The sequence below is a fragment of the Lagenorhynchus albirostris genome, chromosome 16 (genome assembly GCF_949774975.1).
Source record: "Lagenorhynchus albirostris chromosome 16, mLagAlb1.1, whole genome shotgun sequence".
Lineage (NCBI taxonomy): Eukaryota > Metazoa > Chordata > Mammalia > Artiodactyla > Delphinidae > Lagenorhynchus > Lagenorhynchus albirostris.
Genome location: NC_083110.1, coordinates 26,736,360 through 26,762,264, shown reverse-complemented (window position 1 = coordinate 26,762,264; position 25,905 = coordinate 26,736,360). Strand labels below are relative to the sequence as shown.

General features: G+C 48.4%; 2 protein-coding genes across 9 annotated transcripts in view; one reads left to right on the top strand and one right to left on the bottom strand.

Annotated features, from left to right (window-relative positions):
- SAMD8 (sterile alpha motif domain containing 8) overlaps positions 1-25,905 on the bottom strand; it is an 82,338-nt gene that overhangs the window by 32,392 nt on the left and 24,041 nt on the right. For 2 of the 4 annotated variants that reach the window (XM_060126223.1, XM_060126225.1), the window contains exon 1: positions 10,314-10,680. The exons of 1 other annotated variant lie outside the window; for it this stretch is intronic. In XM_060126223.1, coding sequence (XP_059982206.1) covers positions 10,314-10,487 — 174 coding nt within the window. In that variant the 5' untranslated portion in view covers positions 10,488-10,680. Of the gene's footprint in view, positions 1-10,258; positions 10,681-25,905 lie in introns of those variants that run through there. One more of the 4 variants, XM_060126226.1, reaches the window with a different exon arrangement.
- Positions 13,216-25,002, top strand: DUSP13B (dual specificity phosphatase 13B). Of its 5 annotated transcripts, none has more exons than XM_060126230.1 (7): positions 13,216-13,356; positions 14,623-14,830; positions 17,136-17,222; positions 18,357-18,451; positions 22,102-22,275; positions 23,682-23,902; positions 24,558-25,002. In XM_060126230.1, exons 2-7 carry the CDS (start codon positions 14,744-14,746, stop codon positions 24,758-24,760), a joined length of 867 nt encoding a protein of 288 aa, XP_059982213.1. In that variant the 5' UTR covers positions 13,216-13,356; positions 14,623-14,743; the 3' UTR covers positions 24,761-25,002. The 5 variants fall into 5 exon arrangements, with proteins under 5 accessions (XP_059982213.1, XP_059982211.1, XP_059982212.1 ...); XM_060126228.1 differs by having other exon boundaries at positions 17,136-17,339; XM_060126229.1 differs by having other exon boundaries at positions 13,217-13,356; positions 14,627-14,830; positions 17,136-17,339.

Genomic DNA, 25,905 nt, shown 5'->3' with positions numbered 1-25,905 from the left:
AACACTGAGCAATCTAGCCAGTAGAATAAGGCAAGAAGAAGAAATAAAGGGCAAACGATTGGAAAGGAAAGAACAAAACTGTATTTGCAGACAATATGATAATCTATGTGGAAAATTCAATGGAATCTACACATACACACAAACACAAGTTACTAGAACTAATAATTTAGTTTAGCAAGATTGCTTAATATCAACATACAAAAATCAATTGTATTTCTATATACTAGAAATAAACAATCAAAAAATTGAAATTTACAAAATAATGCCATTTACAATAGCACCAAAAAATATAAAATGCCCAAGGATAAATCTGACCAAACATGCGAAAAATCTGTACACTATAAACTATAAAACATTGCTAAGAGAAATTAAAGATCTAAATAAATAGTGACATGGGTGGGTCAAAAGACTCAAATTTTTTTTTTTTTTTTTGGTGGTACACGGGCCTCTCACTGTTGTGGCCTCTCCCGTTGTGGAGCACAGGCTCCGGACGCGCAAGCTCAGCGGCCATGGCTCACGGACCCAGCCGCTCCGCAGCATGTGGGATCTTCCCGGACCGGGGCACGAACCCATGTCCCCTGCATCGGCAGGCGGACTCTCAACCACTGCACCACCAGGGAAGCCCAAGACTCAAATTTTTAAGAAAATAAAAATGCTGTGAAATAAAATTCATATTTTATGTCCAGACAAGAAGAATTCAAACATAAAAATTTTTTCTCTGCCCTTTGGCCTCCTCTCTCCCCACTACTGAGAACTGTGTATCTATATTACGCATCAACCAAACCTCCCCCGTTGGCATAAATACCTGCTCAGCCATAAAGAGCAACATTCTCCTAGCACCAGCCAGGCAACTCCTTAAAAGATAACATTCCTTCTTGGGACTTCCCTGGTGGCGCAGTGGTTAAGAATCCACCTTTGAATTTGGTAAATTGAATCATCCTTGTCACCTCTCTTTCTCTTATCCAACAATCAGCCTATCAAAAATATATCCAGGACTTCCCTGGTGGTGCAGTGGGTTAAGAATCTGCCTGCTAATGCAGGGGACACGCAGGGTTCAAGCCCTGGTCCGGGAAGATCTCACATGCCGCGGAGCAACTAAGCCCGTGCGCCACAACTACTGAGCCCATGTGCCACAACTACTGAAGCCCATGCGCCTAGAGCCCGTGCTCCACAACAAAAGAAGCCACTGCAATGAGAAGCCCACGCATTGCAATGAAGACTAGCCCCGGCTCGCCACAACTAAAGAAAGCCCGCATGCAGCAATGAAGACCCAACACAGCCAAAAATAAATAAATAAATAAATGTATTAAAAAAAAGAAAGATAACATTCCTTCTTGATCTTGTAAGGGGCCACACGACTTTTAGATCTGGACTGTGTAACTGTCAATAAAACGTCATTTAATGTACAGCCCTCTGTCTCAAAAAAACTTATATAACTATGCCTACACTTCTTATTGGTGGAACAGCTCTGAGAGCTTTCTGATGTGCTGTTCTTGGGTTACAGCGCTCAATTTGGCTCAGATAAAATTTTCCGTTTTTTTCTTAGATTGACTGGTTAATTTTTCATTGACATCCGTCAATTCTTCCAAAATTTGATCTATATATTTCATGGAATCCCAATCAAAATTCCAACAGACTTTTTTATAGATAAACTTATTTCAGTAGTTGATATGAAAATGCAAAGGACACAGAATAACCAAAACAACCTTGAAAAAGAATAAGATTAGATAGCTAATTACAAGACTTACTATATACAGTGTTTGTTTTCTACTGCTGTGTAACAAATTACTGTAAATTTAGTGGCCACTGGCATTTAGGGCCCCCTCCTATTCTGAAAACCAGCTTTTTCTCTGTTGTTTTTCTTTGTTGAATGCCCCTTGTACTTAGAATCTCTTTCTCCAGGAAAAGCCCAGTCCTTTGCTGGCTGATTAGGTCAGGTCCACTAAGATAATTTCCCTTTCTTAGTCAACTGTGCCATATAACATAACATAATCAGAGTGATAATCAGACTCACAGGTCCTTCCCACTATACAAAGGTCACTGGAGGTCATTTTAGAATTCTATCATACTACCCTAATCAAGACAAAGTAGTAATGGCATAAAGATAAACAAATCAATGGTACAGAATAGAGAATCCAGAAATAGACCTACATACATATGGATATCTCATTTTCTACAGACATGCAAAGGCAATTCAGTGGAGAAAGGATAGTCTTTCCATCAAATCGTATTAGAACAAATGAATATCCACATGCAAAAAAAATTAATCCATACCTCTCACCACATATAAAAAATTAACTTGAAATGGATCACAGACCTAATGTAAAATCTAAAACTAGAAAACTTCTAAAAGAAAACACAGGAGAAAATCTTTCTGACCTTAGGTTAGGTAAAGATTTCTTAGATATGACAACAAAAGCAAGATCCATAAAAGAACAAGTTGATAAACTGGACTTCATTTGCCTAGGTAGGTGACTGAAGGACTTTTATAGTTTGTAGTCTACAAATTTCTGCATTGTTTGGATCTTTAAAAGTAATGAACTTCTACAATAAAAAGACAGAAAAATATATAGAAGCGATACATATTTGTTGAAGAACATTTAAAATATAATTTCAAAATTACCCCCCAGAGAACTAATGCTTGTAATTTTTTATTTATCTTTCATCCACAGAACTTTCTATAGGAAAAATTTCTATAGAGAAACCATACCATTGGTAATTCTGTATCATTTTTACTTAACATTATTGCATGAGTCCTGTCTAATGTTATCAAACTATCCTTTGAAAAGGACATTCCATTGTATGGCTATACAATAATTTGTCCATTTCCCCACTGTCAGCAACTGTTCACAATTTTATTACTATTACAAATAGTATTGCAGTGCCTTGGGTTAGATTTATAGAAGTAGAATAACAGAATAAAAAAATCTGACATATTATTTAGACACTAACTCCCAGCTACGTCATTAAAGTTTGATCCACATCAAAAAGCACGGTGTGCAAAGCATGGTACTTGTCCATAATGTTAACTGGTACATAAAGGAAACATTTCAATTTGAGATAAAATTTAAAAGAAGTTTATTCTGAAATCATGAGCAATTAAGAAATTAGTTATCAAAGGTCAATGTTATTATCAAGGCACTGAGAGAATAGTCCACTCATGCAGAATCTTACCATCAAGAGGCATTACTCAAACTTAGTTCCAACTCATAGATAACAGATAAACTAAAGTAGCTGACTGTTCCGTACAGAGTGGAACAAAACATTTCTTATCTTTTGGATGGACTCTGGTGAGAAATTTTTGAAAACTACTTTTTAATATTTATTTTTATTTATTTATTTATTTGGTTGCACCAGGACTTAGTTGCAGCAGGCGGGCTCCTTAGTTATAGCATGCATGTGGGATCTAGCTCCCTGACCAGGGATCGAACCCAGGCCCCCTGCATTGGGAACGCAGAGTCCTAACCATTAGGCCACCAGGGAAGTCCCTTGAAAACTATTAAAAAATGCAATTTTCAGCACATCAACTTGTTCATTTACTAGAAAATTTATTTCTTTTCTCTCCAAATTTAATTCATACTAATTAAAGATGTCAGCAGCTTGACAGCAAAAGAGCTCAGCATATTTCCCATGATCTTATCTCCATACTTAATACAATAAAAACAGCTTATCTGGTATTACTTAACAGTAGCATGGCTGTTCTTTAATCAATGAGCCTTTAACGCATACCAATGGAGTGATATGCATTAAATTATCTTCACGATAATATAAATAACTCATTTACTTATTAAAACTCAGTTACCAAATTAAAACTGCAAATACTGTATATTAGGTTTAACAAACTAAGCACAATCAGCCCAGAACTGCAAAAGGAGACAATAACTATCAACAAACTTTTTCCCTATTCTGCCTCACTGAAGCTATTTGTTTTGTCCTATCCTATCTTTGTGACTGAACAGCTGCAGGACAATCTGGCCAACTACTGGAAATGATGACTTGACTACAAGGAGTATTACCATCTATGAATCACCATTGACTTAGTGCCTGTGACAAATATGATGAATTGGCACTCAGGATCCTTTCACAAATATGATGAAATGGCACTCATGATCCTTTCCGATCTCCCTCTAGTTGTCTTTTGTACTACAGAGGTTAAAAAGGTAAAAATTATTCCCCAGGATCCCTAGCAACTAGGGTTCTAAATGTGAATTAGGTTCAGCCAACTAGATGCTCTGACATGGGAGGAAGGCAGAAAGTGAAGTAGGGGCCATTTTCCTGAAGTTCTGGGTATCCACAAGAAAGACTATTGAAATATTGGTTGTATGTGAGTGTACAAGTAATTCTCCAGTTTCTAGTCACTGACTTTGTGTCAGGAAGCAGCTGAAGTTGTAGAGTGGCAGTACTGGCTTTCTAATGCCTGCATCACAGATATGATGTGTGTGTGTGTGTGTGTGTGTGTGTGTGTGTGTGTGTGTGTGTGTGTGTGTGTGTGTGTGTGTGTGTGTGTGTGTGTGTGTGTGTGTGTTAAACTATACATAACTGAATATTTACTATTTTAAGTGTACAGTTTAGTGGAATTAAGTACATTTACATTGTGCAATCATCACCACCATCCATTTTTAGAATTTTTTCATCATTCCAAATGGAAACTCCATATTCATTGAACGATAACTCCCCATTGTCTCCTCCCCTGTGCTCCTGTCAACCACCATTCTACCTTCTGTCTCTATGAATTTGACTTTTCTAGATACAATAGTGGAATCCTACAATATTTGTCCTTTTGTGTCTGCCTTATTTTCCTTTGCATAATATCTTCAAGCTTCATCCATGTTGTAGCATATATAAGAACCTCCCTCCTTTTTAAGGCTAAATAATATTCCATTCTATGTATATATCACATTTTGTTTATTCATTCATCCATCAGTAGGCACTTGGGTTGCTTCTAACTCTTAGTTATTGTGAATAATGCTGCTATAAACATAGGTGTATACAAATATCTTTTCAAGTCCTGCTTTCATTTTTTAAAAAGTATTTATTTATTTATTTATTTATTTATCTGGCTGCGCCTGGTCTTAGTTGTGGCATTCGGGCTCTTAGTTGCAGCATGCAGGATCTAGTTCCCTGTCCAGGGATCAAACCCAGGCCCCCTGCATTGGGAGTGCAGTCTTAACCACTGGACCACCAGGGAAGTCCCTGCTTTCACTTCTTTTGCGTATATATCTAGAGGTGGAATTGCTGGGTCATTTGGTAATTCTGTTTAATTTTCTCAGAAATCACCATACCATTTTCAAAGCAGCATCATTTTACATTCCCACGAGCAACACACAAGTGTTCTAATTTTCCACATCCTTACCAACACTTGTTATTTTTTTTAACTAATTAATTATTTCTTTTTGGCTGCGATGCATCTTGGTTGCTGTGCTCACAGGCTTTCTCCTGTTGTGGCAAGCGGGGGCTACTCTTCGTTGTGGAGTGCGGGCGTCTCATTGTGGTGGCTTCTCTTGTTGCGGAACATGGGCTCTAGGTATGCAGAATTCAGTAGTTGTGGCGCTCGGGCTCAGTAGTTGTGGCTCATGGGCTCTAGAGCGCAGGCTCAGTAGTTGCGGCACATGGGCTTAGTTGCTCCGTGGCATGTAGGATCTTCCCAGACCAGGGCTCAAACCCATGTCCCCTGCATTGGCAGGTGGATTCTTAACCACTGTGCCACCAGGGAAGTCCCTATGCAGCTTTAAAAAAATCCCATTAAAATTTTTTAATCCTAAATTAAAATCTTTTCATTGAGCAAACAAAAAACTATTATTTTCCCTTTATAGTTATCAAAAGGTAGTTTACTTTTTCTTAGTAAGCACTGTTTCCAAGTATCTGAATCTGCTATAATTACAAAAGTTTCAAAGACCCAGAACCACTTACTACCAGTTTTGAAACTCTAGCAGTGACCTTCTACCGTTTTACTATGTCCCACTGAGCAGCAGAATTTGGGGTAGCACATTTGAAATAAATTAAATTGTTTTTTCAGTTACATTATCATTCTATTGGCTGCACTTTAGCCTTGGGACATTTTTTTTGCTGTACAGACCATGCACTATTATATACCGTTATTAAAAAAGGTTGTCATGTATACCAAAGAACACAAACCTTTTCTGACTCCAACTGGCCTTTAAACTAAGACTTCCACTATCTGGTTGTACCTAATTCTCTACCACATTCAGAACTGTCTCAGTTCAATGAATAAGAATCAGTTCAATGAATAAGAATCAGACAACACTGTGCAGGTTATATCCTCAGTTGTAGTAACAGTTTTTACACAATGGTCAAAATTTAGTGGTAAGTTTGATGAAAAATCCTTAACCTGGCAAAATGTCAGAGCACACCAGTAAAGAAGCCAAGTGTATAAAATTCAAATTTTTATTCTAATCATTAAAATAATATTTGGGCAGGCTAGTAGTGGTCTGACAGATTGACTGGTAAAAATCTTCATTTTTAAATATGCTACACCCCCAAATCAAATCAACATAATAGAAAATGAGAAACTTGCTCAAGACTTCAAACTCCATTACAATATTGTGCAAATATACTGGATTTGGCCCCAAAATTTAATGTATGGTCTGGCAATCTCTGACTTTCATACCAATGTTGTATTGATGAAACTGACATAGATTTAATTTAGTCTCAAAGTTCCACACTAAAGCCAATTTGCAGGCATTTCCAATAACTCAGTGACACAGCTTAACTTAGGAACTTTAGGAAGACCCTAAATTAGCAGAATTCATGGTTCTCACCTCCTACTAGAATTTCTTACCTGTCAAGAACTTTAAGAGAACAGAAAAAAGGGTCAAGATAATAGATATAGGGCTTCCCTGGTGGTGCAATGGTTAAGAATCTGCCTGCCAATGCAGGGGACACGGGTTAGAGCCCTGGTCCGGGAAGATCCCATATGCCGTGGAGCAACTAAGCCCGTGTGCCACAACTACTGAAGCCCGTGCACCTAGAGCCCGTGCTCCACGACAGTGCAGCCACTGCGATGAGAAGCCCTCACACCGCAACAAAGAGTAGTCCCCACTCACCACAACTAGAGAAAGCCTGCGTGCAGCAACGAAGACCCAGTGCAGCCAAAAATAAAATAAATAAAAATTCCTCGCCCCCACTGCCAAATCTCAGAGCATAAAATAAATAAATAGATAAATAAATCTCTTGTCCTCAGCCACAATTCAAAAGCTACACTAAGCCCACAATAAATATTCAAGACAAATACAAACATAGGTCTCTGCCTCCACAACAGTCTTCTAAGGTACATGTCATAAAACTCTGTTTAACAGTGAAACACCGTGCTGAAACTATTATGACCAAGTTTTCCTAGTTTCTACCATCCTAAACAAAAGCCAAGATAGACTCATATTATGTTACATTCTGCAGTGAGGTGATTTTATTACTAGTAGGGCCCATCATTTAGTGAAGTAACAAAACATTTCAAATATGGAAGCCTGAAGTCTAGACTCAGCTAGGTTAAGATCCACTTAGGATGGTGCTATGTGTATGGGAGGAGGGGGTACAGGTCTGTCACAAATCCATATCCACATATTCAAATGGCAAATTACCAGTGACAAAGGCAGCATGTAAACACTGAATTGTTCTCAAAGGATACCTGGCCCATGCTCCTCTAATTTCTAGTTAACCTCCTGATTTCTCAAAGCCAAGAGAATCATAAGACCTAAAGTAAGAATCACTGTTATGATTAATGGCTGTGCTAGGTACATCCTACTATTAACACCATAGTATTACATCAGGCCTGGAGGTAAGAATTTTGAAAGAATAACTCGTTAATATGGTTATTCTTATAAGACAAAATAATGTTGATATTCATTAGAACATCTGTGATTCAACATTTTCCCAAAAACAATGTTCAAATTTCATTTCTCAGAAAAGTCATGAAAATGTCTCTAAGTCAGCTATCACAAAGTTCTGAAAAAGCATTGAAGATCTTAGTGATTAACAAAATAAAAATGTTTACAAGTAGTTGTGCAAAGTAAAGAGTCTTTGCAGAATGGCGATGATGCTACTGAAATCAAAAGTGATTATCTAAATATATCTGCATCTTCTGCCACAGCAGTCATAATGGCTTCTAATGGAGTAATATAGATTTTCTTGCCTTAGAGAAACTGCTCTACCATAAAACTGATTTTATTTACAACTAAGTGGCTGTGAAAACTGTCAAGGCAAAACAAAGACAAACTATTAGGGATGCTAATGTATTAACTGTACAAATTCATGTAACAGTTTCTTTAATTTTGCAGTAACATTAAGATGTAACCTTAATAGAGAGTTCTTATATTTCGGTTCAGTTCAGCAAATTTTTACATGCCAAGACTTTTATTTAGAGCTAAGTATGAAGACAAGGTCTCTAGAGAATCTCAATCTAGTGAGGGTAAGCAAACATAAATTAACAATAGTAATACTATATATACTTCTTCAACTAAAGGATGTTTGTACTAATTTAAAGAAAAAGGAGTTAATCTTTTAACATCAGCTAAAAGCAAAGTTAAGAATTCATCTCTCCTTTGAAGAAATAATTATTAGTCTACTGAGCATTTGAAGATATGACATATAGTCAATACACATAAATTAACAGCTTACTGCAATCAGTAAATTATCATCTCATGAAGATTTAACCGTTGGATACCCATTTAGACTAGAAATACTTGATTAAAAGTTTGTTTTGAAATGCCAACAACTTTGCAAACCTATAATAGGATAAAAGGTTGTAAAAGTAAAACAACATATGAGACGTGGCTAAAGTCAACATTTCACAAAGATGTTATAATTTAACAATTACAAAAGAAAATTAATCTATTTCAACTAAAGAGTATAAATACTGCAATCATTATTTTTCTGGCATAACTATGGTTTTGGTACGATGTCTTCTATAAAAGGCATCTGTGTACCCACCTATCCCAGTTCTGTTAACTGACAACTACAAGCATCCTCTATTCTTAGTCTTCTAGATAACTCTACTAAAAGTATTATTCATACAATATCTGCAAAGCGTTGGTCCTGCAAATCTGTCAAGGTACCCTCCTTCCAATTTTCAAGACACAACTCCAATTCTGGAGTTACAGGTGAGAGGAACATCTGGTAGCCTCCTGGACTGTGGTGATTTCACATACAGTTTTATGTACCTTTTTAACCCAGACACTTGTATTGACCACGTCTTTACCCTGTGGCCAATACGTGTCAACTCAAGCTACCAAAGTGAAATCAGTTGATACTGAGTATCTGTAAAATCTAAGTGTCCAAATTCTTGTTTCCAGTTTAGTTTTTTTAATTTAAAGGTAATGTATTAAATCTTTTTTTGTGAAAAAAGATTGTCTAAACTTGTCTGGTACTTAAGATAAACTTAAGTGTAAGAAAAATACAAAGAAAAAAAAAAGAAACACATTATTACTGTTAGAAGAAAGCCAAATGATTATCTTTATTTACAGAATCACTCCTTTCACTATCTTTTCCAAACATCACTTCCTTTTCACTACTTCCCCTAGTCCTTTGGGCAAATCAGTGTTTAACATCAACCCTCCCACCCCAGATTCTTAAAAGTATTCACTGTCCACAAATGAGAAAGCCCCATGACCCAAATATATTACCCTAGTGATCGTCCATGCTTTGAAAGACACCTGTGAAAATGCCAAAGCCCTAAATTAGAGCCTCCAAGGGCTCCTTTTCTTTCTTGACCCCATTTCTCTTTTTCTGGCCTTTAAAGCCAGACGACTTGCCACCCGATAGCCCTTTCCTCTTCAAGCCTAAATCCTTCCCCTAATTACCACCACCCACTCTGGTCAGCGATCTTGTCAGTCCCACCCCGGTTCCCTCTCTCTGGCCAGGTGGTAACATCGACCCTGGTCCGGCTCCTCTGATTCCGTGCCCCCAGTGCCAAATCTCAGAGCATCTCTTCCCCCGGTCCCATATTCCCGCGGTACCCCTTCGGTCTTTTTGCCTCACTACCCGGCTTTCCAAAACCTTCAAGCCCCTGCCTCTTCGAGGCCACATCTCCCTCAGCCTCCCACTCCCTCTCGCTCTCCCCTCGACCTCTCCTTACCCCTCTGTCTCGGGCCATCGTCACGCCCCTCAGGCCCTCGGCTCAACAACCTCCATTTCCCTCAGATTCCATGCTAAAGGGGACTCTCCACGCTCCCTCAACGGTCTCCCGGGGCCCCTCCGAACCCCTGTCCGTGGCAGCCCCCGGCTCCATCCCCGACTCTCCACTCACCCTTGGCTGCAGGCTTCTCCCAAAGCCCCTCTTCCCCGCCTCAGCTCCTGCTCACCTCAGCGGTCCGAGTCGGGCTCCCCAGACCCACCTCCGAGTCGGCGTCCGAGCAGCTGTCGGAACCCGGCGCCCTCCGAGCCTCGCCGGAGTGAGACGCCTCAAGAAGCGGCGGTGGAGCCCGGGTAGGCGAGCCGAAGTGGACCCTGGGGCGGTGGCGGCTGCGCGCAGGCATTGCCCCGGCCGGCCCTCGTCTCAACCGCGCCGGCAGCCGCTCGAATCCGAACCGGAACTGCTTCGGGAGGCGGGGCCCTACCGGCGGGAGGCGGGGCCCTAGGGCGGGGGCGGGGCCAAAACCGGAAGGGACGCGGGACTCAAGATGGGCGCGAGGGGAGAATGGAGGCTAGAAACCGCAGCAAGGAAACCCGAGAGCGCATGCGTCAGGCCCAAAGCCGAAGTGTGAGAAGATGAGGGGCTAGCAGAGATGGGGCGGGGCCTATGGGAGTAGCAAATAGTGTTTGGGGGCCGGAGGAGGTTATCCTAATTCCTTCGGAGGGAGCCAGCTCCTCTCCAATAGCCAACCTCCAATCATTGTTACCATTTATTGCCCCTTTATTCTCTGAGAGTCCCTATGCCAAATGCCATATAAATATCTCACTTAATCCTTGTGCCACCTCTACAGAGTATTACAACACAGAAGGGCCAAGAAACTTGCCTGAGGTTGGGCAGTTAATATGTGCCAAAGCCAGCATTCCTACTCAAATCTGCCTGAACCTATGCTCTTCTCACCTTACTATACTGCCCCACCCTGAGGGAAGCCCCCAGCCCAGGCCTAGCATTGGCGTAAACCAAGTCCAAAACCACCTGCGACCTGGGCTCCAGCCCCTTCTTGGCCTTGGTTTCCCAGGTGGTGCAAGGCAGACTTCAGTGGCTCTGATGGGGGTGGGGACAGGCTCTGGGGTGGACATGAGTGCAAACTGCTACCATGGAATGCCCTGGTGTGGCCTTTACCCTCGAGGCAGACTCAAAGCCAGAGGCAGCTGGGAGCCTCCCCACTGCAGCTCATGCCCCGGATCAAGCCTTCATGAAGTCATCTGAGAGCCGGCAAGACATATCACTTCTTCATCCCATAACTAGCTCTGGCAGAAGGACAGATACAGACTTTTCTCTGTTTCTGTTGTGAAGACAAAAACCCTTATAGGCAGAGGACTCTCCCTCCCCCTCCCCAAAATATTTCTGATGATAGCCCTTTGGTTCTTCAGAAAGTCTAGGGGAACTTTCATCTCCCTTCTCCCCCCCTTTGACATATGCAGCCCATTTTAGCCTTCTCTTTTGAGAAATCAGCCATTTTCATAACAGAACCACTGTTCAAACCTTCCCCCATAAACCCTGTGGGCACCCTTTAGATGAGGTCCTCCATGCCTCCTCGCCACTTTTCTCCGACTCTATAACTCAGGAACCCTCCCCTGAGCCCCATAATCCAGAAGCTCATCCAATAGCCATATAGCTCCCACTTAGTTTGTGACCCAGGCCTGAAGAACTTTTCCTATCACGAATCCTTGGAGGCAATCACCTCCTCTGCACCCCAGATCTCTACTTTAACTCAGTCCTTGGAACCAAATAGCCTTACACAGGAGTCTAAATCTATTAAACATCTATTATGTGTTAGATGCAGAATATCCTTTGTTTCATTTAATCCTCACAATTCTTACATCAGAGGTGAAGAAACTGAGGCTGAGAGGTGACTTGCAGAGGTATGTCTGATTCCATGTTGTCATGGAATTTGGGGTTAGGGGGTGGCCTGGGGAGGAAAATGTCCTGTTCTCTCTAGAGGCCCCTGTGACTTGCTGAGTCACTTGCTGCTGTCTCACCTGTCCCTGCCAATCTCTAGGAAAGGAATGACGCTGGAGAGGCAGAGAGGAGTGACCGCAGAGACAGAGGGGCAGGTGGGCCGGCCCATGGCGGAGGCCTCGCTCCCACAGCTGAGGGGAGATGCCGAAGTCACGCCTTGCCCCACTGTCCTGGAACTAGAGGAGCTCCTGAGGGCAGGGAAGTTTTCTTCCAGCCGCGTGGACGAAGTTTGGCCCAACCTTTACATAGGAGATGCGTGAGTGGTAGCTGACTGAAGGGATAAGGGGGTGGAGACAAGGAGAGACAGTTCCTGGGATCTTCACCAGAGATGGGGGTGGGGTGGGTATAAGGGCAATAGTTCTTCTCTGAGCTTCCCAGGCTAGGGACTTTCTCCAGGACCCCTCTGTACTGGGGACAGTGCAGTGAGCAGGTGCAGCCACCAGGGGGAGCAGAGACTTTGCCTGCCTGAAAGAAGGGAGCTCCCAGAGAGGTTCCCGGAGTCTTCTGGCACATCCAGAACAACTGGAGGGTCTGGGGCAGGGGAAGGACTGGGGAATGGTGATTTGGGCTATGAGATGAGGTGGACAGAGAGCTTGCCTTTCCGGTTCCAGCCTCCCTCCTCTGGACACAGAGTGGGTGAGGAAGGCTGACTGAAGGTGAATCAGGGGAGGTGTCACCTTTAAATATTTGCAGATTAGAAGCAGGTATGAGGTAGTGGCCAGGAGAGGCCAGATATGCATGGTAGGGCATGGGGCAAGAAGGGAGGTGCAGCTGGGTCCCAGGGCCGAAGCAATCCTTTTCCTTCCTGTCCTGGCCAAGGCAAGGGTGGATTGCCTCAGGGAGCAAAGAGAGGCTAAAGCTAAATCCCTTGACCACCAGCTCCCCTACCAGAAAGCTCCTATGGGGGGGCTGTGAGCCGCAGACCCCATGGGTTCCTTCTGGCTCCTTTTGGACCCTAATGGATTCATCGCTCTGAAGCGGGGGTCCAGACAAAGCCTTCCTGGACCTCACTGCTCCCCTTCCTCCCCTCCCCAGGGCCACGGCAAATAACCGCTTTGAGCTCTGGAAGCTGGGCATCACCCACGTGCTGAACGCTGCCCATGGGGGCCTCTACTGTCAGGGCAGCCCTGACTTCTACGGCAGCACTGTGAGCTACCTGGGGGTGCCAGCCCACGACCTCCCTGAGTTCGACATCAGTGCCTACTTCTCCTCTGCAGCTGACTTCATCCACCGTGCCCTCAGCACACCCGGGGGTAAGACTTGGGGTCTGAACCCATATCGCATCCTGCTCAGTCATGGGGGGATGTCCAGTTTCCCCTTAAACATCAGTGTCCTCACACCCCTAGTTTTTAAAGGGCCATCAGGTTTTTAAAACTCTCTGCTCAGTGTTCCAGCACTTTATCCAACAGCATTGCTTCACAGATAGGGAAACGGAGCCCTAGAATACAGGTCATGCCACGAGCTAGGAGCAGCCCTGGGGCTAGAAGCCAGGTCTCCCAAACAACAAAACAGTTCTTTCTGTATCACTCAGCCTTGGGACATTGCTATCTGGTACCTAGATGTCTGGCTTCTGCCCCAAAGTACTTCCGAATGGAAAAAATCTTCTAATACCAGGGGTACAACAAAGGAGCCTGGGGAAGCTGCTTCATGTTCATCCTGGGTGAGAGCCATGTCCCTTGCCACCTGACCCCGGGTGAGCCAGTGTCTTCTCTGGACTTCAGTTTCTCTGTGTCGTGGGAAAGACAAGACTATGGCTCATAGCACTGTTCAATCCAAGGCACTCTGACATTCATTTTCCTTCACCATTCATTCACCAACCATTAACTTCTCTGTGCCAGCTACGGAGCTAGATACTGGGAATCCACACTTAGGCAAGGCAGGGCCCCCGGTGGAAAGACAGTCAAACTGCGAAGTATTACAAGCGCTACTCAGATGAGTGGGCAAATGTGAAGAGCAAAGGGAGGTGGGGTGGGGGGGGACTTTCCTCTACAACTGTATTCACCGGGCCACATGCAAAAAGGATGAGCTGCTCTGTGATTCAAGTGATACCATGAGTGGTCAGGAAGCCATGTCTCAGCCAAAACCTGACAAATTAGATGTTAATCAGACCAAGAGAAGGGGAAAACGTTTACAGGTAGTTGAAATAGCATGTGGTAAGGCTGGAGGCCAGGGACCATGACAGCTTCAAGGAACTGAAAGTTACCCAGTGTTCCTAGAGCTGAGAGTTGGGGGGTGGGGGGACAGCCTGAGGTGAGGCTGCAGGGTCAGCAGGGGCCAGCTCACAGAGGGTCCTGTGAGCCACGTTGGGGAGTGTGGACCCCATCCCAAGGGTAGGCATAATAGGTGCTGGTGTGCCCATTTGACAGAGCAGGAAATGGAGGCCCATCCATGCTGAATGATTTACTCAGGGTCACAGAATATACCCAGGGCAGAGGAGGGAAAGGAACTTGGGTCCGCACCTCAGCCCCTGGGCGGGCTGGTGGGTGGGAAAGGGTCTTTCAGCAGGATGTCTTTCTCAGCCAGGGTCCTGGTGCACTGCGTGGTAGGGGTGAGCCGCTCTGCCACGCTGGTCCTCGCCTACCTCATGCTGCGCCAGCAGCTGTCCCTGCGTGAGGCAGTGATCGCCGTGAGGCAGCACCGATGGGCCTTCCCCAACCGAGGCTTCCTCCACCAGCTCTGCCGGCTGGACCAGCAGCTGCGGGGTGCAGGCCAGAGCTGAGGGGCCAGGTGAGGGTCGGGCAGGGCGTGAGGGGCCGGGGCTGGGTACAGTTAGCAGTGAGAGGTCAGGTGAGGGCTGGGCAGAGGGCAAGGGTACGATTGGAAGTTAGGGGTTGGGTGAGGGCTGGCAGGGGACATGGACGGGACCAGTTCAGAGGTTGGAGATCAAGGCTGTGTGTGGCTGGAAGAGAGGGTTGAAGGGGGCCTGGCCCGTTCCCCAAGCTGCTGGGCTCCCCTCACCAATCCAAGGTCTCACCTAGGCCTGGCTGAGGCACCCCTCTCCTAGGACCCTCTTCTCCAGCCCACCCAGATTCTTCAGACCCAGAGAAGATGGAAAGGCTAGGAAGGAAAGGGGTGGAAAGCATAAAATGGAAGAGGTGAGGCCTTCCAACCTGGTCCTAATGCTGATCTGTCCTGCCTCCTTGGCTGAAAGCCTGTGGGGCTCACCTGAACCCCACCGAGGCAGCAGCACAGCCAGTCCTGCACCTGAGGGCTGTCTGGCCCTTCCCATGCCTCTGCACACCCTCCCCTCAGGTCTGGAACCCAGCTCTAGGGAAAAAGTGTCCTGCAGCTATTGCTCCAAGCTTAGTTAATTCTGTCAGCCCTGAGCATCCATTCCCACCACAGGGAAGGAGAACAGGTGCTCCTGCCGCCAGCCATGACCTCCTCGCACAAGCCCTGCTTGATATAAAGTTCTTCTGTCGCCACGCCGTTCAGTTCTCTGCCTTGGACCCAGCACCCCACTGTCTACCTTCACCCCACCCAATGTGATCTCAGAGACCTACAGAAGGCCCCTCCCTAACCTCCCTCCCTCTCTGGTCCTGGGGACCCTTTAGGACATAAAGGTTTCCCTGAAGTCTGTCCATTTACCTTCTGCCTTCCTCCTGTTCCATGTTCAGTGCATTTGGAGGAATAGCGCCCCGTCTTTAAGCTGCCTAAGGGGAACAGATCCCCAATACCTCCTCTTCCCAAGGCACCTCCCTCCCGCCGGAGGCCCCAGCGTCCCCAGCTGCCCAGTAGAAGGAGTTGGGCTCCCCTAGCAGCAACAATGCTTCTCAGGCTCCCAGCCCACAAATGGTTGCCAAGGTGCTGCTGCAATTTCTTTGGCGTCAGCTCTGTGTTTTCCTCCAGCTCAACGGAGAGGCAGGGGTGCCTCTTTCTGGGGTCAGTGGCTGTGAGGGTGCCAGATTGTGAAGGAGCTGCAGAATTCCTACTGCCCTTCTTCTCCCATCATGCCCAGGCTGGAACTGTCCCCAACAGCCCATCTTCCTCACACTCAACATCCCCACCAAGGGCCATCTGATGGAAGGTTAAGCCTCCAGAGCTGCTCTCCATTCCCCCTATCCCGCCTCCAGCTCCTGCTACCCATACTGCTCCTTCCTTCATCTCTCCTCAACCCTGACTTTGGCTGTGCCCCACCGCTGCCAGGTGGGAGTGGGGCACTGGCCTAGGCTCTCCTGGGAGTTTGAAGAGCAGCAGCTTCCTCCTCCTGCCAAGACCTTCCCTGGGGCATGGACTGAATCTCCCCCTGCCCCCACACATAAGAGGTGGTTTTGTCTCTGAATGCACAGCCAGCCCAACCAAGGGGAGCGTTTGAGCAATATCGACCCCTTCCCACATGCTGTCAGGACGATGAGCATCTTGGGGTCGGGGATTAGGGCAGGATGGAGGGCGAGGTGTAGAGTTTGGGGCTGAGTGTAAAGGAAGAAAATGAGGGTTGTAGCTGGCGTTGGGATTAGGCCTGGGGTGAAGCTGGGCGGGAAACTGTCGTGGGGAGTTCTGCAGGTGTGGGAGCCAAGAGGCGGACAGGAATGGCATGTTCCCATCCTGCTCTCTTTCCTCTAAACAAGGTTTGGGAACCTGGGAGAAGAGCAAATCTCTGATCATGCCCAATCATCCCACTTCCGCGGCCTGGGGCCCTAAAATACTCTGGCCTCAGCCCTCAGCATCTCTCCCTTCGGGCAGCCAGCTTTGGGAGAATCATTTGGACTACAGCATTGCACAGTTACTGGGAGTGCATCCAACAGCTGGAGCCCCAGGAGTTGTGCAGTGAGCAACCTGTGTGACTGTACACAGCAGCCCTGGGGCTGGGGACTCTGAGAGATGAGGGGGCTTTGGGGAGGTCATCTCCCTCCATGAGCCCTGGGCCCCGAACTTGCCTCATCTCTCTTGGCACCCGTACCCACTTGACCTTACACAGAGGCTCAAGGCAGAAGCAGGCTTATCTGACAGCTCTTGTCCCTGCCCTGATGAGTCCCAGCCAATCTGAACCATGGTTTACCTGCCTGTAACATGGAGCTCATCTCTCCCCCAGAACTGGTCCTTACTCCCTGCCACAGGGCTCTGCCACTTTGCCACCCTGGCGCTGGCCCTGCTGGTGCTGCTGGAGGCTCTGGCCCAGGTGGGTACCCAGAAGATGGTAAGAGACCAGTGTGGGGTCTGCCCTAGAGCCTGCAACTCCGTGCGCTTCCTCCTGCTGCCTGCACCCCCTCTCAGCCACTGTCTCCAGTTCTCACAGGTGGGAAGGGGCTCCTGGTTGAGGCCCCTCGGGCGTGTGATCTGGCTGTTCTCTGCCCTGTCCCCCTCAGGAGTGGGGGGACACGGGAGGGGGGATTCTAAGCGTTTATGATGGCCCCTGGCCATGGCCGTCTCCACCAGCTCTCCCCAGGGCTCAGGGAGCCCCAGCAGGGGCTGAGCCCTAGCTCCCTGGAGCTCGGGCTTCAGAGACCCCGTGGAGGCGTGGCTACGGGTATGCATACGTCTGTGTGTGTGTCAGTCATCTGGGAGTATGAGTGGGGAAGGGTATTAAAGTATGGGTATATGAAGAGAGTCTCTGGAGAGCAGGAAGTGTTCTTAATAGGCCCAAATCCAAGGTCCCTCACTGAGCCGTTAGCCTTGGAAGGGACTTTAAAGACCATCTTACTGGCCTCGAGGAGCAGTGAGGCCTGTGCAGGAATGTCTTCTGGGGGAGGGAGGAGCTTGGCAGAGGGCAGAGTGGTTTGCGGACACACAGCTTCTGACTGAAGGCCGGGCCTGCTCCAAAGACCTGCTCTGAACTCCACTTATATCTCTGTCTGCCCCCACTTCCCTCAGCCTGAGTCTTCTGGATCTTTATCCTGGGCCAGTCCTGTAATCCTCAGCTCCCAACCAAGGGCCCCTGGACCTGGATTGTGATGTTGGCAGTGCGGCCAGTGTGGGTGTGATCTGGCTGTTCTCTTCCCCGTCCCCCTCCATGGAAGATCCTTGTAGCTTTAACTTTCTGCCCACGCTCCACATCACCCTTGAAGGCCAACCGACCTTTCAAAATGGCTTATTCAGTCTTCCTTCTTCCTGCCTCACAAGCAACATCCACATCCACACATACCACAGGCAGACCCCTGCCAGACTGCCTCTACTCCCAGCAGGGCCAGGTGCCTGGCAGGGCTTGGCACTGACCATGCCAGGGGACCAGTGGGTGAGTTGGGAGTGGCAGGGGGAGGCCAGAGGAGGGGAGCAGCACATCATGCTTTATAATTAAACTCCGATCAAAAAATAGAAACAGCATCAAGCGTGCAGAGACAGGCGGCTGGAAGCCGGGAGCAAAAAGTGCCCGTCAGAGAAGACCTCAGCCTGGGCCAGATACCCCCACAGGTGGGTGAGTGCCCCTATTTCAGGGGGGCTGCAGAGCATGCTGGGTAATGAGGGCCAGGACACCTGTGCCTGTGTGTGTGTGTGTGTGTGTGTGTGTGTGGTGGGGGGGTGGGTTAGATCTGGGGAGGGACTGGGTCAGAGATAGAGGCACAGACAAAGCAGAGTAGTCAGAATGACCTGGGCTTGAATCCTGGCTCCCACGCCTGTTGGCTGTGTGACCTATGGCATAGGGGATGATAATATCATCTGCCTCATAAGGGTACTGTGCGGATTCAGTGAAAAAAATGTAAGCATTTAGCTCTGATACACAGTACGTCCTTAGTGGTGAATACAATAATTATTGCTGGACAGAGAAAGAAAAATCAAGAAATACAAAGAGTTAGAGACCAAGCCTCATTAGCCCATGGGATATGGCTGAGTCTTGAAAGGGAAAGAGTAATAATGGTGATGATAATAATAGTAAGATGCACAATTTATGGGGCATCTACCAGGAGGAAGACCCCGTGGGAGGTGCCTTGAACATTTCTTATCTCATGGAATTCTCACAGCAGCCCCACTGAGAAAACTAGCTCAGAGAAGACTACACAGAAACAAGCTCCAGACTTGAGAACTCGGCTCAGGTCCGCCCTCCTCCAAGGCCTGCACACAGAGTGCAGAGCCCCAGGCAGCTCACCACAGGCCACCCGCCGGCCACCCTCCCCAAGGCTTCCTTCACCAGACTCCTCACTTGTCCTGCCCTGAGATGTCCAGCCCCAGCTGTCCTGTGGCCACAGTGCCTGTGGTCTACCTTGGGGGGAGGAGGAGAAAGCAGGGAGAGTGAACAGGAGGGAGGACCAGGCGAGCACGTCTGGAGCTTCAGGGAGGAGGTGGATGGCAGAGGCCCCCTGCCCTGCAGAGGCCTGGGCCTTGGCCTGAGGCTACCGGCGTGCTGGGTGGTGTGTTGGGAGGCTGCTGGAGGAGGACAAGCTCCTGTGAGAGGCAGGGAAACAGAGGCAACCGGGGAGCGCGACGCAGAGAGGCACCAACAAAGGCAGAACACAGGTGTCTGAACTTGTAAACAGCAGCGACTCAGGAAAACCGTTGCCCACAGAGGCAGCTGCTCAGCTTAGGGAGGAGACACAGGAAGGTCGCAGGAGGAGTACCAGAGGGAAGGGGGAGAAGAGTCAGGCCGGCCCTGCCCCTGCTGGATGTTGGGCCCAGGCTTCACCCTGCGGTGGCTGAGGAGATGCGGAAGGAGGTGTCAGGCGGGGCACTCGGCATCTAGGTCTGGGGATGGCAGAAACCAGGGGGCTGCTGCAGGCACCAGCTCCCTTCTTTGGGTGTGCCCGGAGCTTGAAGGATGAGTCGCTGGGTGGGGGCTAGGCCTGACCTTGGCTGAAAAGGTGGGCTGGACCCTTGTGGGATAGAGCAGACAGGTAGGGGGTACATCCATGAGCATCAGGTGTGAGGTCCAACGTGAGGCCTAGCAAGGGGTACCCCTAAGTCCGAGGAAAAAGCCCCCTTCTCCAGACCTGGGCCTAAGCCCCGAAGAGGCTGAGGCGTGAGCCAGTAGAAGAGGCTGAGCCAGTAGAGGGGTCAGCCCTCATCCCTGATCCCTCTACTGGCTCCTTCTCCTCCCAGGAGCCGCCAGGAGGAGTAGGGACAAGTTCTGTCTCAGCTGGAGCCTGGCTATCCGTGCCCAGGCACCGCGGGGCTGCAAGGCACCAATTGGCCACTGGGTGGCAGCCTTACCCCACACCAAGCTCAGAGGCCTGTAGTGGCGCCTGCCAGACTTCCCAAAGCCCCAACGCAACCGACCTGGGGCTCCTGCAGGCCCAGCTGGTAGCTCCAGCCCAGTGTGGCTGTTGGACTCTCCCCACTCCAACACAATACACTGTGCTGTACCCTGTAGTTTTTGCAAACCCAGGCTCTCCTCTCTCATTCTCAGGTCAGACCCTCCAGAGATTCCTTAAAGTCAGGCAAGGCCAGCATCTTTAAGTTGAGAAAGAGAAACCGCGGCCCAGACAGGAGCAAAGACTTGCTCTTGACCTCGGAATTAGCTGTGGCCAGGCTCTCCCCGCTCCCTCTAAAGTTCTCTTCCCACCAGTTCACATAGCCTCCCATCTCCATGGGGAGTCCCAGGGCCAAGAGCCTTTAATCGCAAAGAGACACCAAGCAGAGAGGGGTCCGGGCGTTTGGAAGGTCTGCACTTCAGTCAGCAGTGGCCTAGGTCTGCTCTCAGGCCCCACCCCCATGGGCTCCAAGGGGAGGACCTGGAATTCTAGCTGCTTCATAGCGTTTGTGTTCCGGGCGGAACCTGCCCCGGCCCCGTTCCGCTCTTGTGCTGAGTCCTGTCCCTGCACCCACACCCCGACTCCCAGGCCCAGACCATGCCCTAGGTAGGTGGCAGGCAGTTCAGCCTGCCCTGAGAGGTCACAGTGGGGGATGGAAGGGAAAGCCGGGCCTTCGCTTCCGCCCTGCCCTCCCACTGCTCACTGGGTGAGCTTGGCCAAACCGGTGGCCTTCCGGGTTCCCGTTTCTCTTCCTGGCCCTGGCACTGCCTACCAAAGAGCAAAGAAGTTCTTCCCAGTTTGTACCTTCCCTAGTTACTGGTTGAGGGGACCAGGGACAGTTAGCCAAGAGAGGCACTCCTTCCAAGCCCAGCACCAGACCCAGGTTCTGGTGCCACTGACATTCCAGCTCTGCAGGGTCTCGGACCCCCTCAGCCAGCTGACTCCTGACACAAGCCACCCCACCTGGGTGAGGCCTGACCTGCAGCACTGGCCTGAGTCATGCGGGTAAGGAAGGAAATCCCAGGGCCTATAGGCAGATATGGAACAGCTGCACTAGGCTCCCCTGTAGAGACAGATGAGTTAGCGACCATTCTCTGGAGTCCCTGAAGGTGGTAACTCGAACGCTTGGGGACGGAACTGAAGGAGAACAGAACTGGACTGAAACCCCGGCCTTGCTCCTTAACAGCCGTAAGACTGAGCATTACTTAAAAATTATTCTCTGTGACCTTCACGTTCCTGCTTCAGCTTCCTCCTATGTATGATAGGGACCTAACATGCGTGAGGCACCAGGCCCCTAAGAGGCATTAGCTCATTCAGTACGGAAGTGTTAACAAACGTCAGTTCATAGCCCAGGCCCCTCCCTCCAGAGATGGGCTCTGACCTTCAAGCACCTGTTACAGGGATGGGAGTCTGAGGACCAGCCCTGGAAGTAGCGGAGAAGGGGGCTTGAGATGAGCTGCCCAGTTGGCAGGGGTCTTCCTAGGTGCCCTCTGAGGGCCACAGCCATCTGGAGTCCCCACCCCTACGAAGTCCCAAGTAACCACAGACTTAAGGGGTGGGGTCTGCACTGACCAGTTGTTACAAACAGGAAACTCCAAGAACCCCTTGAAAAAAGCTTCCAACATCAGGGGCCTCTGGAGAGGGCAGAAGAGAGGGCTTCCCAGCTCCACAGCGGTGACGAGGGGTTGATTCCCTTGTTCCCTGGGGAAAGGCCTCAGCCCCAGCTGAGCTGGTTAATAACCTCATGTGAAATAACTGAGGCCCTTCTGAAGCATCCTAGTGCCACCTGGGCACTGCACCATGCCTGGGCCTCCCTGTCAGCTGGACCCACCTGCGGGGAGCCTGCCCCTCGCCACCACAGTTTCCACTCTGTTCCAGGATGGACTCGCTGCAGAAACAGGACCTCCGGAGGCCCAAGATCCACGGGGCAGTCCGGGTGCCCCCCTATCAGCCACCCACGCTGGCCTCACTGCAGCGCTTGCTGTGGGTCCGTCGGGCTGCCGTGCTGAGCCACATTAACGAAGTCTGGCCCAACCTCTTCCTGGGAGATGCGTAAGTACGATCCACAGTGGGTGTTGGGGAGAACAGAAGGGGAGCCTCTTCCAGAGCCAAGGGGCAGAGTTGGCACCCTCTTTGCCTCCAACCATCTCTTTCCACATGTTTATTTCCTTTTACACTATTATTACTTTGTGGAAATAGAACACACCTAAGAAAAGTACACAGAGCATAAACGAACAGTTTCACCCCCCAGGTCAAGAAATAGGATATTAGTTGTGCCTCAGAAGCCCCTGTGGAACCCTTCTCATCATAACCCTTTTCCCTGTAGATAATCATTGAGTATTGAAACAATAATTTCCTTGCTTTTCCTTTTAGTTTCGCCATTTGTGTTAGTTTTGCCTATGTTTTAAAGTGATAGGAATAGAATCATATTGTGTATTTTGTGCCTGGCGTCATTTGCTCAAAATTGCGAGATTCGCCGACATTACGTGTAGCTATAGTTCATTCATTTTTGGTTGCTATATATTATTCGTTTGTATGAATACACCATAGTTTATTTATTCTATTTGAGTTGTTTCCACTTTGGGGCTATTATAAACGGTGATTCTAGAAGCTAGTACATGTGCCTTGGGAACACACACGTTTCTCTAGGATGTATATATAGAGTGGAATGTGAGTCATTTTCCCCAAAAGTTTTCTTAAAATTTAGAACATATGGATGAATATATGTGGATTTTATGTTTTCCTTAATATTTAGAAAATATAGATCAATATCCTATTAACAATAGGGCAAATATGTATCCCCCCTACACACACAGATAACCAGTAATAAAATCCTTGTTGACTTTTTAAAAATGCATACAAAAATGGTATCGCTTTATAATCCCATCTTGTAATCTGCTTTATATAGAAAACTTTTTAAATGGAATTGCACAGCATACTTTTAAAACACTTTAAAACAATGTGCTGTTTTGTTATCCTCCATTTTTCTCAATATAGCACCAACACCTTTCTTGGTTCACCAGCATCTATCTACCACATTTTAGTGGTTGTGTAGTATTTCATTTAGCTATACCATAGTCAATCTTCTTTTACAGGCTATTTAGTGATTTTTTTCCCACTTTTTCTCTATCTTAAACATTAGATCCAGTTTACATTTGTCTGTGAGCACATTTGGGATTCTTTAAGTTCCTAGGAGACCTGCTGGGGCAAAGTAAGTGTACATTTTCGAGGCTTCTGATGCCATGTGGCCGACCTGCCTTCCAGAAAAGTTGGGCTGAGTGAAAGGGAGTCTTGAACTCCTACTAGAGGAGCCCCTTCACCCAAGCCAGTTCACTGGTTCCAGTCTACCCTTGGAGGAGGATGGCAGAGGAGGCAAGGGGGCAAGTTCCAGGCCAGCCAGAGCTGACCCAGTGAGCTCTACCCCACCTCCCAACTCCCCCCGTGCCCCTCCCCCCCAGGTACGCAGCCCGGGACAAGAACAAGCTGACCCAGCTGGGCATCACCCACATCGTGAATGTTGCCGCAGGAAAGTTTCAGGTGGACACAGGTGCCAACTTCTACCGTGGAATGCCCTTGGAGTACTATGGCATTGAGGCTGATGACAACCCCTTCTTCGACCTCAGTGTCTACTTTCTGCCCGTTGCTCGATACATCCAAAGTGCCCTCATCATTCCCCAAGGTCAGCTGCTGGGGAAGGCACTGGGGTGGAGGTGGGGTGCAGGCAGGGTCTGGGGCTATCTACTTTTCCAGGAGCATGGATGGTGGGGTCCTTCAGCAACCTCCCACCTCATGGGGCTCACTACTACCATTTAGTGAGCATCCCCTTCAGGGACACCCTGGAAACCAACAATCATAGATATAACTAAGGTCCAGTGTGGTCGTCGCTTGGTAAGAGGCCAGGTGTTGGGCAAAAGGTACAGGACCTAGAGAAAACTGCTCAAGAGCGTTTGCTAAGATGAGGCCTCAGTGTAGAGCTGCAGGGGCTGGGGAGAGGGCAGAACTGGGGGGAAAGGGAGGGAGGTGGACACCCCCTGCAAACCCAGGGGACTCCAGGAGTACTGACTCCCCACCGTGCTAGAGTGGCAAGGGATGCCAGAGGAGGCACCTTGCACCAGGAGAAGGGAGTCCCGCTGCTAACCTTCGCCCTGCCACTAACTTGCTTTGTGACCTTGAGCGAGTCCCTTTCCTCTCTGGGCCTCAGTTGCCCCATATGACAATGAGGACAGTGTCAGTACTCCAGGATGCTGTGATAGGTGGGCAGAAGCATCCCTGATTCCCTAAGGGGCAAGCGGTGTGAGAACAGGTAGCTGATGCTAGGTTGGGTCTCCCCGCAGGCCGCGTGCTGGTACACTGTGCCATGGGGGTGAGCCGCTCTGCCACGGTTGTCCTGGCCTTCCTCATGATCTGCGAGAACATGACGCTGGTGGAGGCCATCCAGACAGTGCAGGCGCACCGGGATATCTGCCCCAACTCAGGCTTCCTCCGGCAGCTCCAGGTTCTGGACAACCGACTGGGGCAGGAGACGGGGCGGCTGTGACCTGGTGGGCAACCAGGAACCCTGACCCTCCAGCCAGCATGGCCCACCCAACCAGCCTGGCCCTGGGGACCTTGCTCCGGTCACCTTGAGATGTAACTAGCAAGTGGGGGCTTAGCTGAGGCAGAGGCAGGGAGAGCTGGGTGGTGACCTTTAGCAGGTGGATCTCCCTGACCCAATCCAAAGATTCTTTATGCAGAAAAGAGTTCAGTCTGTCTCTATAATAAAAGGTTCATCATAATAAAGACAGGAGACCTTCTGGTGGTTTGTGGGGCAGTGGTCACGAGGCTCCAGAAGGCTTGCCAGCCCATGATGGCAGCCTAGAGGTGGAGTCTGAGTCAACTGTCTGAGTAAAGACCAAAGTTCAATGCATCACCATCCTTTCCATGCCCACCCTGTATCAAACACCGACTATCAAAACTCGCTGTGCACAAACAGCATCTCCTGAATCCGGTCAGTTTTTTCACTTTCGTTCTTCTTTCAAAAAGGACTGACTAAAGTCACAGAAACCTAACAGAAGCATTAAACTAGAGCACAGGGGTTTGGGAGGAGACATGCCAGAATTCCTGGTGAGGGACGGTTATATGATGGGGCAACATTTGGCTGTGAGTTTCTTACTGTTTGTACCCTAATAAAATAAAACAATGTAAAAAGCCCATAGGTTCCTCACCCGTACGTGAGGTATTTATGAGGATTAGATGGGCTGGCATTCCTCCTCCCTCTCTGGCTGTTTCCATGCAGCCCTGGCCTCCTCCAGCTGACCTTTAAACATCAAGGTGTCCGAGGACGCTGGCCTCTGCCTCTTCTCTCCTTCAGTGTTCTCGCTCTCCTGGGGGTCCTCTTGTCCCCACAGCCTCAGTTCACATCTCTAGGCTGATGACTCTCAGACCCCTACGGTGGCCCAATTCTCTCTTCTGAGTTCAGAACCTCTGTATCCTACTGGCCACCTTCATTTGAATATTGAACCTGAGCTTCAAACTGAACTTTTCATCACCTCCCACCCAGACCCACTCCTTTTCCTAGTTCCCATTTTAGTGAAGGGCTCTGATAGGCCTTGTCATCCAAGTCAGTGGTGGACTTCTGCCACTCTTCCAATTGGCCTACCAACTCTACCTCTTAAACAGGGCTCAGACCTGCTCACTTAGCTT

Excerpts from the sequence above, each read along its gene's own strand:
- DUSP13B (XM_060126228.1), top strand. The coding sequence starts at position 14,744 with ATGGGCCTTCCCCAACCGAGGCTTCCTCCACCAGCTCTGCCGGCTGGA. Across the intron at positions 17,340-18,356 it reads ACTGTCTCCAGTTCTCACAG|AAACAGCATCAAGCGTGCAG; the intron begins GTGGGAAGGGGC and ends ATCAAAAAATAG. Across the intron at positions 23,903-24,557 it reads TGCCCTCATCATTCCCCAAG|GCCGCGTGCTGGTACACTGT; the intron begins GTCAGCTGCTGG and ends GTCTCCCCGCAG.